Genomic DNA, 14,164 nt, shown 5'->3' on the forward strand with positions numbered 1-14,164 from the left:
TACCTAATTCACAATGACCATTTTAATGTTTGTAAAGTGCTTTGAGATCCTTGGGTGAAAGTTACAATGTAAATGCAAACTCTTATTATTAACTTGTTTAATTTGCTCTGTCCAAAGTTGCTGAAAGCCACATATGTTGCGGTGGAACTATGCTGTAAAAATGAGCTATAGCAATACACGACTGCATACAAAGATAAAACTTGCTGATGCCATTTGAATATGTTTGGTTTTATTTTTTTAAAAATACTAAAAGATCTAAGGACATCAAACACTGAGCAGTTCTAACTGCTGTTTTGCAGTGCAGTAAAACCTCAGAGTTACGAACATCTTGGGAATGGAGGTTATTCGTAACTCTGAAATGTTCATAACTCTGAACAAAACGTTATGGTGGTTCTTTCAAAAGTTTACAACTGAACATTGACTTAACACAGCTTTGAAACTTTACTCTGAAGAAGAAAAATGCTGCTTTCCCTTTATTTTTGTAGTATCATAGAATCATAGAATATCAGGGTTGGAAGGGACCCCTGAAGGTCATCTAGTCCAACCCCCTGCTCGAAGCAGGACCAATTCCCAGTTAAATCATCCCAGCCAGGGCTTTGTCAAGCCTGACCTTAAAAACCTCTAAGGAAGGAGATTCTACCACCTCCCTAGGTAACGCATTCCAGTGTTTCACCACCCTCTTAGTGAAAAAGTTTTTCCTAATATCCAATCTAAACCTCCCCCACTGCAACTTGAGACCATTACTCCTCGTTCTGTCATCTGCTACCATTGAGAACAGTCTAGAGCCATCCTCTTTGGAACCCCCTTTCAGGTAGTTGAAAGCAGCTTATCAAATCCCCCCTCATTCTTCTCTTCTGCAGGCTAAACAATCCCAGCTCCCTCAGCCTCTCCTCATAAGTCATGTGTTCTAGACCCCTAATCATTTTTGTTGCCCTTCGCTGGACTCTCTCCAATTTATCCACATCCTTCTTGTAGTGTGGGGCCCAAAACTGGACACAGTACTCCAGATGAGGCCTCACCAATGTCGAATAGAGGGGAACGATCACGTCCCTCGATCTGCTCGCTATGCCCCTACTTATACATCCCAAAATGCCATTGGCCTTCTTGGCAACAAGGGCACACTGCTGACTCATATCCAGCTTCTCGTCCACTGTCACCCCTAGGTCCTTTTCCGCAGAACTGCTGCCTAGCCATTCGGTCCCTAGTCTGTAGCGGTGCATTGGATTCTTCCATCCTAAGTGCAGGACCCTGCACTTATCCTTATTGAACCTCATCAGATTTCTTTTGGCCCAATCCTCCAATTTGTCTAGGTCCTTCTGTATCCTATCCCTCCCCTCCAGCGTATCTACCACTCCTCCCAGTTTAGTATCATCCGCAAATTTGCTGAGAGTGCAATCCACACCATCCTCCAGATCATTTATGAAGATATTGAACAAAACCGGCCCCAGAACCGACCCTTGGGGCACTCCACTTGATACTGGCTGCCAACTAGACATGGAGCCATTGATCACTACCCGTTGAGCCCGACAATCTAGCCAGCTTTCTACCCACCTTATAGTGCATTCATCCAGCCCATACTTCCTTAACTTGCTGACAAGAATACTGTGGGAGACCGTGTCAAAAGCTTTGCTAAAGTCAAGAAACAATACATCCACTGCTTTCCCTTCATCCACAGAACCAGTAATCTCATCATAAAAGGCAATTAGATTAGTCAGGCATGACCTTCCCTTGGTGAATCCATGCTGGCTGTTCCTGATCACTTTCCTCTCATACAAGTGCATCAGGATTGATTCTTTGAGGACCTGCTCCATGATTTTTCCAGGGACTGAGGTGAGGCTGACTGGCCTGTAGTTCCCTGGATCCTACTTCTTCCCTTTTTTAAAGATTGGCACTACATTAGCCTTTTTCCAGTCATCCGGGACTTCCCCCGTTCGCCACGAGTTTTCAAAGATAATGGCCAATGGCTCTGCAATCACAGCCGCCAATTCCTTCAGCACTCTCGGATGCAACTCGTCCGGCCCCATGGACTTGTGCACGTCCAGCTTTTCTAAATAGTCCCTAACCACCTCTATCTCCACAGAGGGCTGGCCATCTCTTCCCCATTTTGTGATGCCCAGCGCAGCAGTCTGGGAGCTGACCTTGTTAGTGAAAACAGAGGCAAAAAAAGCATTGAGTACATTAGCTTTTTCCACATCCTCTGTCACTAGGTTGCCTCCCTCATTCAGTAAGGGGCCCACACTTTCCCTGGCTTTCTTCTTGTTGCCAACATACCTGAAGAAACCCTTCTTGTTACTCTTGACATCTCTTGCTAGCTGCAGCTCCAGGTGCGATTTGGCCCTCCTGATATCATTCCTAATATTGCCCGAGCAATATTTTTATACTCTTCCCTGGTCATATGTCCAACCTTCCACTTCTTGTAAGCTTCTTTACGTTTACGTTTAACACAGTACTGTATTGTATTTGCTTTTTGTGTGCATGTGTGTGCACGTGTGTGCTGCTGCCTGATTGCACACTTCCGGTTCTAAATGACATGTGTGGCTGACCGGTCAGTTGTAACTCTGGTGTTTGTAACTCTGAGGTTCTACTGTAATGCCAACCCCAAATGTTAAAGAATCACGAGCCAGGCCCCAAAAACTCATGATATTTGTTCAAAAATCAAGACCTGTTTAAAAATAATAAATATGTGGTTCCTTTTATTTGGATTCTGGTGTTGTAGCGGTTAGGGTTTACATGTTCAACATTTTCTCAGCAACTACAAGGGCTAGAAACTTACTTAAAAAACAAAACAAAACAAAAAAAGTTGAGATTTTCAAGTAATCACATGGCCCGAGCAGCTAAGGCTGGAAGAAAAGTCCCAAATATCACAAGATTCTCTATAAAATTGCAAAACTGAACAACACCCATTTTCGGTTTATTGTTGGTGTGTGTTGTGCTCTGTTGGTGTGCTCAGCTTTGTACAAAAGACACTACCTCTGGAGGAGGACGTGGTCTCCACCTTACTTAGCTTACCATCTAGAAAGACAGGTAGTCATAAAAATCAGGCACATATGGCCTGGATAAGCAGGATCTATGGGCAGATCCTCAGCTGCCCATAGATTGTCATAGCTCCATAGCAAATTGTCATAGCTCCACTGAAGTCAATTTTTACCAGAAACCTATATGGATTTTGTGGGGGAAGGATTAGGAGTGTGGGGGTCAGGTTGTAGCGTATCTTTCTTTGATGTGTTAATATTGGTTATTGGATTAAATACACATCTTGGAAAAAGTATGTTGGATCTAAAATTTTGTTTTTAAAAGTATCCAGAAGTCAGGTACATATAGGTATAGTAACTCAGTCACTCAGTGTTTCCGGATTAAAGCTTTTTGTTGTGAACAAGATGTGTAATGTTTTATTTGCCATGTTTTGCTAACTATGATATAATATAATGTTCCTTATTTTTAACATGACAGGTTTCTTTCATTCAAATTAAAACTATTTTCAAGTGAATTCAGCTAAACCAGATCTAATTGCATTTATTTCTGTAAAGTACACACACTTTATTTGTGCCCACAGTTGAACCTATTATCCAGATAACTCTTTTACACACAGAGATTATTATTTTAACAGGTAGAAAGGAGTCACTGTATTTGTTTGTGTGTCAGAGTGAAAATATAGTTTTTTAAACAGATTTAGTCCTTTACCAGGTGTGCATTTAAGTAATTTTCACTGCATTTATACTTAGGGGGATTAGGAAAGAGAGTAAAAGAACTCTTTGTGCATTTGATTCATGAAATGTATTCATGCGTGTGTAAGTAGAAGAGAGATTTGTGCTACTCAAGAATCGGATCCTTGTCCTAGGGTGTAGAGAGAGGTGAAGGGTGTGATATTTGCTGCTCAAGTACATGTTATAATAATTGTATATTCAGTTCATTATTTTTAAATGACCTTCCTGGGCATTAAGCCATTTTTTTTTCTTATCTCTTCCGTGCAAGGTTAGGGTGGGTAAGAAACCAGACCTTGTAAACAGTAAAATTGCAGCTGTACAGGATGCAAATGTGTAGTAGCAGTACACGTAGGTCAGTTCAGGTGAGCATGCCAATGCTGCAGAAAATGAATTTGGAAGGAAAAACTTTTTTTTGCTATAAAAAGATATTAAAACGTATAGAATATAAAACGCACCAATGAAAGTTATTTCCATAGAATATCATAATCTTGAGCACTTTAGTAAGCACATTATTGTACTTTAAGATGTACTTCAAGCTCCTGAACATCCAGTCCTGCTCCCATCACCTTTTCCCATTTTATGTTGCGTCCCAACAAACACATCGTGTCAGACATAGAACCCTGATGGAGCATGAAGTCAGCTGACAGGGCCTTTTATACAATATATAAAAGGTTGCTCTTGTTTTATATCCCTTGGAATATAGAATAATTAAAACTTTGCAAAACCACTAAGTTATTTAAAAAGACATTTACCTGACTTCTTCATTGGGCCAACTCTATGCCCAATCTGCTTTTGTAGCCATGGGATATGTAACCATCATTTGAGTGTGAGCTAGTGACTGATGTGGAACTAGATTTCATGGGATCTGAGAATAAAAAGAAAAAAGCAAGTAAACAAATGTACTGAATGCCTCATTTGAGGGGAATGTTGTAAACAGTAAGGCACTTCCGTGTGTGCTGAACCTTAAGTGCCTGAGTCTCATTGAGAGCAATGGGACTACTTGGGTGCTTAGGGTTAAGCACACGCTTAAGTTCTTCCCTAAATTGGGGCCATAACATGCAAGTCACCTTTAGATAATAAACAGGATTTCTGAACTCATTTTCTGTTCAGTTTAACATTTGTACTACACAGTAGTCTTCAGATGTATATATTACACACACACACACACACACACACACACACACACAAACGAGCATGATGAATGAAAGACATTACATCAGAGCAAAGTTTTAGAAGTGCCAGATTTTATTTTCATGTTGTATCAATGTAACAGATTATAAATTGAATTAATATAAAGAAATTTCTTTGGAGTTACACTGTGAAATAGCTATATAAATCTGGCTAAGCAGAATAAATCTCACTAGAAAGTGGAGTAGAGACACCAGTGTTAGTGATATTTCTTACAGGGCCTTTGATCTTGGTTGTATACTACTCTCTTGGTTTCTAATTCTAAAGATATTTTAAGTTACAAGGTGCTTTAGTTTAGTACTGTATTTAATCATTTATTCACCAGTTGAAGCATTTCTTTTGGTCAGAGGTGTGTTCACTAATAAAGCTTCTGTTCTTTTTGGTAAACAACATATTTACAAACCACAAATAACAAAAGTAGAAGCTGCAGAAGGGTTATGGCGTGATAATTAAGTACAATGGCGACCCATATGAACAGAAAATGCCACGGAGCTAAAACAAAGCAACAACAGCTTTGTTTGTTGACAGATGTAGGAGCCATATTGTTAGTTAATTGGGTAATGGTGTAAACATTTGCAAACTCTGCTGTCCCTCAGTGAATTAAAAAACAGCACACTGAAATCAAGGGTGAAAAGTGGCACAGGCTTCTTACTGCAGGTACTCAACGTTGCTTTTAACTAACTTCCCACATATAAAGAAATTGAGAAAAGGACATCGCTCCTCATTGTTATTAAGGTAACTGAAGTTTGCAAACCCAAGAGTTTTGATTAGGATGTGTATCATTAATTACACGCAAGTGAATAATAGGTTTCCATCTGGTTAGAGTCTGGAGGATAGTGTTCATTAACCCAGCGTTGCTTTTCAAATCCGTTTTTGCCTGATACAAACAAATCTCTCTCTCTCTCTCTCTCTCCCTCTCTCCACCTACATTTTTTTGCTTTTGCAATAAAGGAGTTGTGGGATTTGAAAAGAGAGAGGATCTAATTAGATACAGGTTTAAACTGAACAGAGAAATAAAACTGCTTCTCTCAGGTGCACTGTACCTCTTGTGCTGAGAATTATAAAGCTCCCTATATACTCCCTTTCAGTGCTTAAATCCAATGGACTGTAGCAGAAGAATACTAAAGCATTAAAAATGCAACAAAGATACTTAATTAGTATATTTCTGTAATCACAAACTTAAACGCACTACTTTGGCTGTTTTTTACATAACAGGTTTGCTTTCTAAGATAACTTTTCAATAATTTAAGCAGCATCTGTGCAGGAATGCATAATTGGAGTGTAGATAATAAGGATCTAAAATGAATTTTAATAGTCTGGTGTCTGTACATACTCTTTTTCTTCTCTACCATTCACTGTGGTATCTAAAACATAAGAAAATATATCCCAGCATTGCGAATTGAAAATGTGCATCCGTATTTTAAAGTTCCATTACATTCATTAGGGTGAATGAGACTGATTTTAAATGGGCTTAGAGAAGTGATAAGCACATTTTTTAAAATGTAAAAATAGTGAATTATCTGTAATTGCACAGTAAAACAGTGGCAATAAAGTTATTTGGAATAAACACTATAAAATTAAAGGGATACATCAACGTTGGTAGGTACAATATTTTACTACTTTAAAAAAAGATCTGTTTTCCCAATCCAGTCTGATATTTTGAAAACAAATTTTTCAGTAAAGTTTTTAATTGCATTTTAAAACTTCTAGTGTACCAGGATTGATAAGAGAAGCATACCATACCCAAACTGCATTCAAGGCAGAAATGAAAATTAAATACACTAGCTGTTAATTATAGTAATTTCTAATACCTGACACACTTGGGACGCTAGTATGTCACTGATTCTTTTTTTTTTTTTAAGCATTGATTTCTGTTAAGAGTACTCCTTAAAAACCAGTGGCATGGTATGGTCATACGTAAAACACTTTTTCCTTCTAAATAAGGCTTGTCTGTATGCATTTGTCATTGCTGTTTTAGCATAATGCTAATAATACAGTACTGTACTCATGAGCATACCCTAAATAACAAACCAGTATGCATGTGCAAAGAAAGAAGTAAAAAATGGGTTAGCAAACAGAACTAAAGTTCAAACTATCAATGAATTATTTCAAACAAAGTAAAAAGTAGTGTTTAAATATTTATATCAAAACCTTGCCATTGTCCTTTTAAATGCCACAGTGGTGTTATACAAAGCTGGATGTTACAACATACAAATGTTTGATTGAGAAGGTTGGGCTGTCCTCTCCACTATTTTGTGTATGTGAAACATTTCACTAGGAGGTATTTGTTGGTAAACTTCCATAGCTATAGAGACTGAGCCTAAATGCATGGATCAAGCCCGTATGTTGGACAGTTTCCAAGGCACTTGAGCACATACTACATTTCAGTAAAGCACTTAAGTACATGCTTAAATTTCACTAAAGTTACTTCAATGGGGCTTGAATGCTTTGTTGAACAGGGATGAGATTACTCACAGTTTAAAGTGAAAGCAAGTAGTAGCTGAAGGTGCTCAAAGCCATAACAGCCAATTTTAAAAGGCATTTAGGAACCTAAAGATGCAAATAGGTGCATAGTGGGGTTTTCAAAAGCGCTCAGGCACCTAGTTCCCAGTGATCTGCTTAGCTAGATGCTTATCTGCATCTTCAGGTTCCTAAATGCCATTAAAAATCTGGCCCTTTAATGCTTTGCTGAACCAGGGCTCAAATGGATAAAATATAAAGTCAATCCTACATTCTTGCACACTTAAATCTCCCCTTGAAGTAAGTGGGCATTTACGATGCACGTGAGCTTGTAGTCTGTTTGTGTCTCTCACCTTCACCCCCAGTGTTCCAGTAATCCTTTCAGAATAACATCCACTGTGACAAAAACAGATATCTTCATCCTGAGGATGATGAGGGAAAGTAAACAACTTTTCTCTGAGTAAATGTGTAGCATCTCTTTTTAAAAAAACGGAATCTGGTCTTTCACCACGGTACTGGGAATTCACAGAGCTCCCATTAGCACTAACGGGAATTACCTTTGTGAATCCCCCAGGCAAAAATCAAAACTGCTCCCCAGTGAACATTAATCTGTACTCCTGAAAATATACAGTTCAAAGGAAATCTACTTATACATGTCTCTTCAGATTTCTTTTTTATCTTTACAGGTGACTCAATTGGATCCAAATAAATCATTACTGGAGGTAAAACTGTATCCTCAAGAAACCCTTTTCCTAGAGGCAAAAGAATAGATCAAATCAGATTGCAGGACTCGTAATCCTTTGATAAGACAGAGGCACAGTGTTGGGAGAAAGGCTTCTAGCAAAACCACATTGTACTATCATCCAATTCAATGCAGTGTCACAACTCTGCCTCTTGCAAGAATTCTGAAAAAAGAATAAACCTAGCTACTTTAAAGTTTCAAATACATGAGTATATGTTTCCAAGCTCGTTTAAATGAGCAGAGGATAATATTCTGTTATGAACACTGAACATTACGACTCTGTTGCTCACTTCTCATCTGGCTTTTGTTATAATTAATGCACTGTTAAAATGTGAGTGATTGTTAAGTAGAATTTTTACTCCTCAAATGCCCCTTTTTCACCAAGAAATCTTGGACATTTCTGCCTGTACTTTTGACACTAGAATGCTGTATATTTGATATCTCGCTGAGCCAGCGCCCTCATATATATGCATTTTACTCTGTGTTTGAATTTCTACTTTGCCACCTAATTTGAAAAGGCAGAAAAAATTAAACGGGACATTCTCAGACATGGAAATTTAACAGTATTATAGTAGAAAGCATATAATTTTTTGTTGGTACTTTCTGACTTCTTTGATAAGATGTAAGGTTTTGTTTGAAGAATATAGTTTGACATATATGCAAGATATTTATTTACTGGTTCTGCTTTGGGTCTCAATTCTAATTCAGTTTAGGAAGTATTTTCCATTACATTGCAGTGTGTGAAACTGCTTATTGCATGATGTGAATATTTAAATAATGTTAGAAATGGGCCAGTACCAGAAACCTGGTATCTTGCCAACACTTCAGGAATCAGCTGATATTGAATATCAGCTGTTAAAAATCTTTCAAATACCAGATACAAAAGTTCTCTATTCCTCATTGTGGAAGAAATGGTAGTTCCCCCATTTTTGCATTTTTCCTTCTTTCTGGCACTTGTTTGTATCCTATTACTCTGCTGTTTCTAAAGCACCTTGTTTGTTTCACCAAATGATAAATATCTAAAGAGATGGTGTAATAAGAAATCTGCCTTATTATTGCACACTTTTTTGACATTTTAAAAAGAGATTACTGATCCCGTCTCAGATTAACAAATTCTAGTTCCATTGTCTGAAATGTGTGCACCAACTATCTGGTATCTGATATGGACAAATCTGGTACCTTATGTACCTAAACCATAGAATGAGCATACTGAAGGTTCAGACCATAACATACACTTGATGCCTAAACCTGCATCGAAACACTTTTGATCTGCTTTTTGTTTTATTCCTGGGCTTACTGTATAGCACACAGGAGCACTACAGAAACATCAGCTGCTAATCAAACTACTTGGAATATTATTTTTCACATTTTGTTTATACGTAACTCATGTTCTTTACCATAGCAGGTAGAATCCCAATTTGAACATTTTATACTAATCAGAAACTAACTGGACACACCTTAAGTCATTTTTTTTCTTTTGGAGGAATGGAAATATAAAATTAATGTATGACTATTATTAGGGTGTTAGTAAAGCTGATATATTGTTACCTACCAAAAACTGCAAACTTCAGAGTGGGGAAAGCCTTACTGTATCTTTATGATAATTCTGTAATTAATAATGCAGACAGCACATACTTTTAGAAGTGATGTATTCATGACAAGCTAAAGGTTTGGACGTGTAAGCAAATTTTAATCATCTGCAGTCCACAACACACACAATAGCAGCCAAATGAAAGGCAAATGTAAATGTAATGGAGAGCTAAATACAGACACTTCATTCTAAACCTTTGTACTGCTTCACGAGAAAAACAAAACAAAAGCGGACACTACATCTATTAAATCTAAATTTAACACAGGTTGCGAACTGGGGTGACACTGTTTACACAATCACAGTAACTTACACAGCAGGCATTTCAAAGTGATGCTTTAGTTCCCGCCCCCTCCCCCGATTAGCTCGTCATTGTTAAATTGGCTATTAAAGAAAGGAGTTGCTGAAATATTGCTGCACGTAGCAAAGTGACCTTTCAGTTAACTTTTTATATTTAATCTGTTCTGTTTAACTTTTGTTTGATCTCATCATGCTGTTTTCTCTCACTCAACTTTATTTCTGTATTTTGACTATATATTCTTTGATACTAATTTCATAAAGTTATTAAATGTGGCTTGAATATTTGTTGAACCTGTTGAAGTCAATGCTCCTGTGTTTTTTCCTAACATTAGTTTTGACAGTTTCTTCTCATTTTATTCATACCACAAAATACACTGGCATCATCAAAATGTGGTGGTGATAATTAAAACCCTTCCAAGTGGTGGCATTGCAGCCCTCTTCTAGTATATAAAACATCATCCTGCAAGAATGCAAACAAATATATCTATTTCAACAAAATGTTTATGATTTCGGTTCTAAGAGACATTGGGCCTCATTCTGAGTTGCAGCCTCCTGGGTTTGAGACCCCTTTCCAGATTAGGCCCATAATGCAAATTGATCCAGTGTGGAAACATTAATATCCTATGCATGATTTTCTGCTGTCCTAAACTAACCATAGTATTCACATCATCTGCTCTGCTGGTGCGGTTAATTCACCAATCATTATTCAGACTAATTTTGTTATGTAACATTACCTAAAACTGTTACAATGTACTACAGAGCATATCTCTGATTCTGTTTTTATATCTTCAGCTCCCTCATATTAATGGATTATCATTAATGCATTAATATTAAATCTTAATGAATTATTTTTAATTAATGGAATCCTGTAATGAAGTGTTGGCTTTAGCTATTAACCCTCTAAACATTATGGTGAAGGTGGAGCTCTCTCTGCGGCTTCTGAGGAAACTACGTGCTTTTGGAATTGCTGTTCTAATCACATTAGAGATTACGCAAAACCAAGTGTTTCATCTGTGTTCTCTACATCTGCACTCTTAAATTTAGTGGGGGTGGTTTTTTTATTAAACTATTTTTTTAATGTAGCAGAACAGGACGTTGGCTTTCATAAACTGTACCTTTTCCGTGACATTAGAAACATAAAATAAATTTGTAGTTACTAAAATATACTTGATCTGTGTTTAAAACATTATATGCTTTCACTATTCTTATCTGTGTGGGAGAGAAACACAGTTACCAAGTCTATTTACCTGAGATTAAATTTTACAGAGATTATATAGCGTCTGAGAACTACACAGTGAATTCTTAGTTACTGTTAATTATTCTTATTTTGTTTGTGGTTTTGACCAGCAACAGCAATTAGCGTGTGACTCTTTCATTACTCCACAAGTCTCCCTCAAAATGAGTATGCTTAGGTTGTCTCCGTTATGGCTATTTGTATAGTACAGTCCATCAATTTTAACTTTAATTTACCAGTTGTTCCCTAGTCTTGGATGAAAGGGTTTTGTAAGCATGCATTGGAAACATTAAAGTAATCTTAACTGAAAACTCTTAATGAGTAAAAAGCATTCCTGGCTCATCAATATCATCATTCTCTAAACAATTTCAAGTCTCATGAATCAATTGATCAATCTACTATTTTCTTGACTGGTTCAAGTCCCTTAATCTCTAACTAACTTTCTTAGTTCTCGATCAGTGGCACAACTTTGACCTCCAGTCCTGGACAACCACTGGCATTTGAGCTTTCAAACTCATCTCCCTTATTGGTGACACAGGATCAAAGATAATGGATCTCCTTCACCTGCTTAGTCCCCCGCACCCCAAGACACCTGTCCACAGCATTTACCAAATGAGTGCCCTTGAGAGAACTGTGACCTGAGTTTTAGTCACATTGTTGGGTCCAAACATTTAGAACAGAGCTGTTTGAGGCTCCTTTGCACCCTCATTTGTCCCCACTCTTTCTACAAAGCCTACTCATTTAAATAAGGAAGAGTTGTGTTATACAGTGAAATAGTAGCTTCAGTTTTGAATATATCCGAGCACTTTCTGATACACAAGTTATTGTGTCCATACAACAAAAAGTATTGGTGGTATGACTATATCCTCTCCCTTGCCAAACTACACACTTCAAAACCTGGCTACAAATTTCCATAACTGGCCTTTTTAGGGTTTACAATTATCATTTCTCTTACAGCATATTTAATTTAACAGTAAAAGCTCTCTTCAATGCTTTGGGGCATTTTTATTTTTTCTCCTTGATTTAATTAGTAAAATAATTATAAAAATATTACTTTGGCAACCCTGTTTTGCTTTCCTTGTTCATATTTTCTGACATACCTTTCTCATGTGTCCTGACCCATTTCCAGTTTCGGACTGGATGCTTACCTCATTTGTGGGGCATGGATAAGTTGTTTCATTAAATAATTACTATACATGCAAACTACTCTTTATCCATTCAGAAATGCAAGATACAATAATAATCTATTCCATCTACTTCGCCCTCTGGACATCCCTAAAGATTGCTTTACCTTCTGGGATAAACACAGATTTGTCCATCTCCTAAAAATACCCTGACTTTTCAAGATGAATTACAACTACATTTTGTCACTAGATTTTTATTGAAACCAAGGAGCAGCAGGTAACTGAGATAACTATGATAGTTACATATATAAGCCCATATTCTCTGGTCTGACTTAACTGTTTTCAGGGGAGGACCAGAGAAGGGTTGGCATAATGCCATGGCCACCTTTGTGGCTCCCTGATCCTGGTCCCAACTTCAGTGCTGGTTTGGCCTCACTGTATTTTAGAAGAAGCCATGGGGCTGCTCTCAGCAGCTGCCTATAGCCCAAAGAAACCATGGTCACCTGAGCACTGCATAACTCTCCAGCTACACCCCTTAGGCTGGGAAAGGGAATAGTGTTAGAACTGCTACAACACAGATCTTGTGCCATCCAATGATGTACCTACCTAGAAGGGATCCTCAGGAGTACAGTAACAATAGCTGTATGGCCCTTTTGCACGGTGAAAAGAGGCCATCAAGCCTGTAAATGAAGACCAGCCAACAGAGTGTAGAATGAAAACCGCACAAAGGAATTTGGAAGAAGTTGCCATAAAAAACAGTAATTACGAGGGCATTGTTAATTTTAATATTTGTAGATTGACTAGTTTCAAAAATGTTCAGTTTTGGATGCCCCTCCCCTTGAAATGGTCTGTCCTGACATTATTTAAAATTATTTTTAACAATGCAAATGGACGTCTTTGCTCTCTTGTTCACAAGGATCTTTTCAGCAAGCCAGAAACTTTAGTGTACAAGGGAATAGTGGAACTGGTTGTTCACGATTTGCTGCCAAATGCACAAAGCAAACAAACTGGAGAAAATAGCGAAATTATATATATTTGCTAACTTCTTTGTTAAAGTAATCTCAGGTGCTGTTTTTAGCTATAGTTGGTATCAATTTTTCAAACTGAAAGGTGATTTTCACATTGCTGGTGTCACTGTAACTAAGGGAAAGTTAATAATTATCTGGTAATTAAGAGGAAGTTCATACTTTGTTTCTAAATATACAATAAGTCTGAAGATTTTGCACTCTACATTCTTTCAATGGAATGTTATCTGTAATAGCTCAAGCATGGCAGACAATTCTGTTAACTAGGCTGTGAACCAAAGGGTGAGGATGGTCTTTCAGGTCAAAAAAATTACAATGCATAATGTGAAATGAGAGGCCTTGTTCCCAAAAAGTCATCTTACCCAGACTTTGAGTGCTAGTAGCAAATATCCCCCATAGCCGGTGATGGGACACTAAATGGGGAGGGCTCCGAGTTACTACAAAGAATTCTTTCCCAGGGGTCTGGCTGGATCTTGCCAAAATATTCAGGGTTCTACTGACTGCCATGTTTGGGGTCAGGAAAGAATTTTCCCCCGGGGTCATATTGGCAGAGACCCTGGGGTTTTTTAGCCTTCCTCTGCAGCATCGGGCACTTGAGGGTTTAAACTAGAGCAGTGGTTCTCAAACTGTGGGTCAGAACCCCAAAGTGGGTCACAACTCCATTTTAATGGGGTCGTCAGAGCTGGCTTAGACTGCCTGGGGCTAAAGTTCCAGGGCTTCAGCTCTGGGCAGCAGGGCTCAAGTTACAGGCCCCCTACCTGGGGCTGAAGCCCTGGGGCCTCAGCTTTGCTGCTGCGCC

At 38.1% G+C, this 14,164-nt stretch overlaps 1 protein-coding gene and 1 long non-coding RNA gene across 2 annotated transcripts in view; one reads left to right on the top strand and one right to left on the bottom strand.

Moving 5' to 3' along the window:
• FAF1 (Fas associated factor 1) overlaps positions 1-10,273 on the top strand; it is a 312,180-nt gene extending 301,907 nt beyond the window's left edge. The window contains exon 19 of the mRNA XM_048861231.2: positions 8,039-10,273. Within this exon, the coding sequence (XP_048717188.1) occupies positions 8,039-8,122 (84 nt within the window). The 3' untranslated portion in view covers positions 8,123-10,273. The remainder of the gene's footprint in view (positions 1-8,038) is intronic.
• LOC125641387 (uncharacterized) overlaps positions 1-14,164 on the bottom strand; it is a 35,544-nt gene that overhangs the window by 5,050 nt on the left and 16,330 nt on the right. The window contains exon 3 of the long non-coding RNA XR_012669734.1: positions 4,457-4,569. This is a non-coding gene — a long non-coding RNA (uncharacterized LOC125641387). The remainder of the gene's footprint in view (positions 1-4,456; positions 4,570-14,164) is intronic.

This window comes from Caretta caretta, chromosome 8 (genome assembly GCF_965140235.1).
Source record: "Caretta caretta isolate rCarCar2 chromosome 8, rCarCar1.hap1, whole genome shotgun sequence".
Classification (NCBI taxonomy): Eukaryota; Metazoa; Chordata; order Testudines; family Cheloniidae; genus Caretta; species Caretta caretta.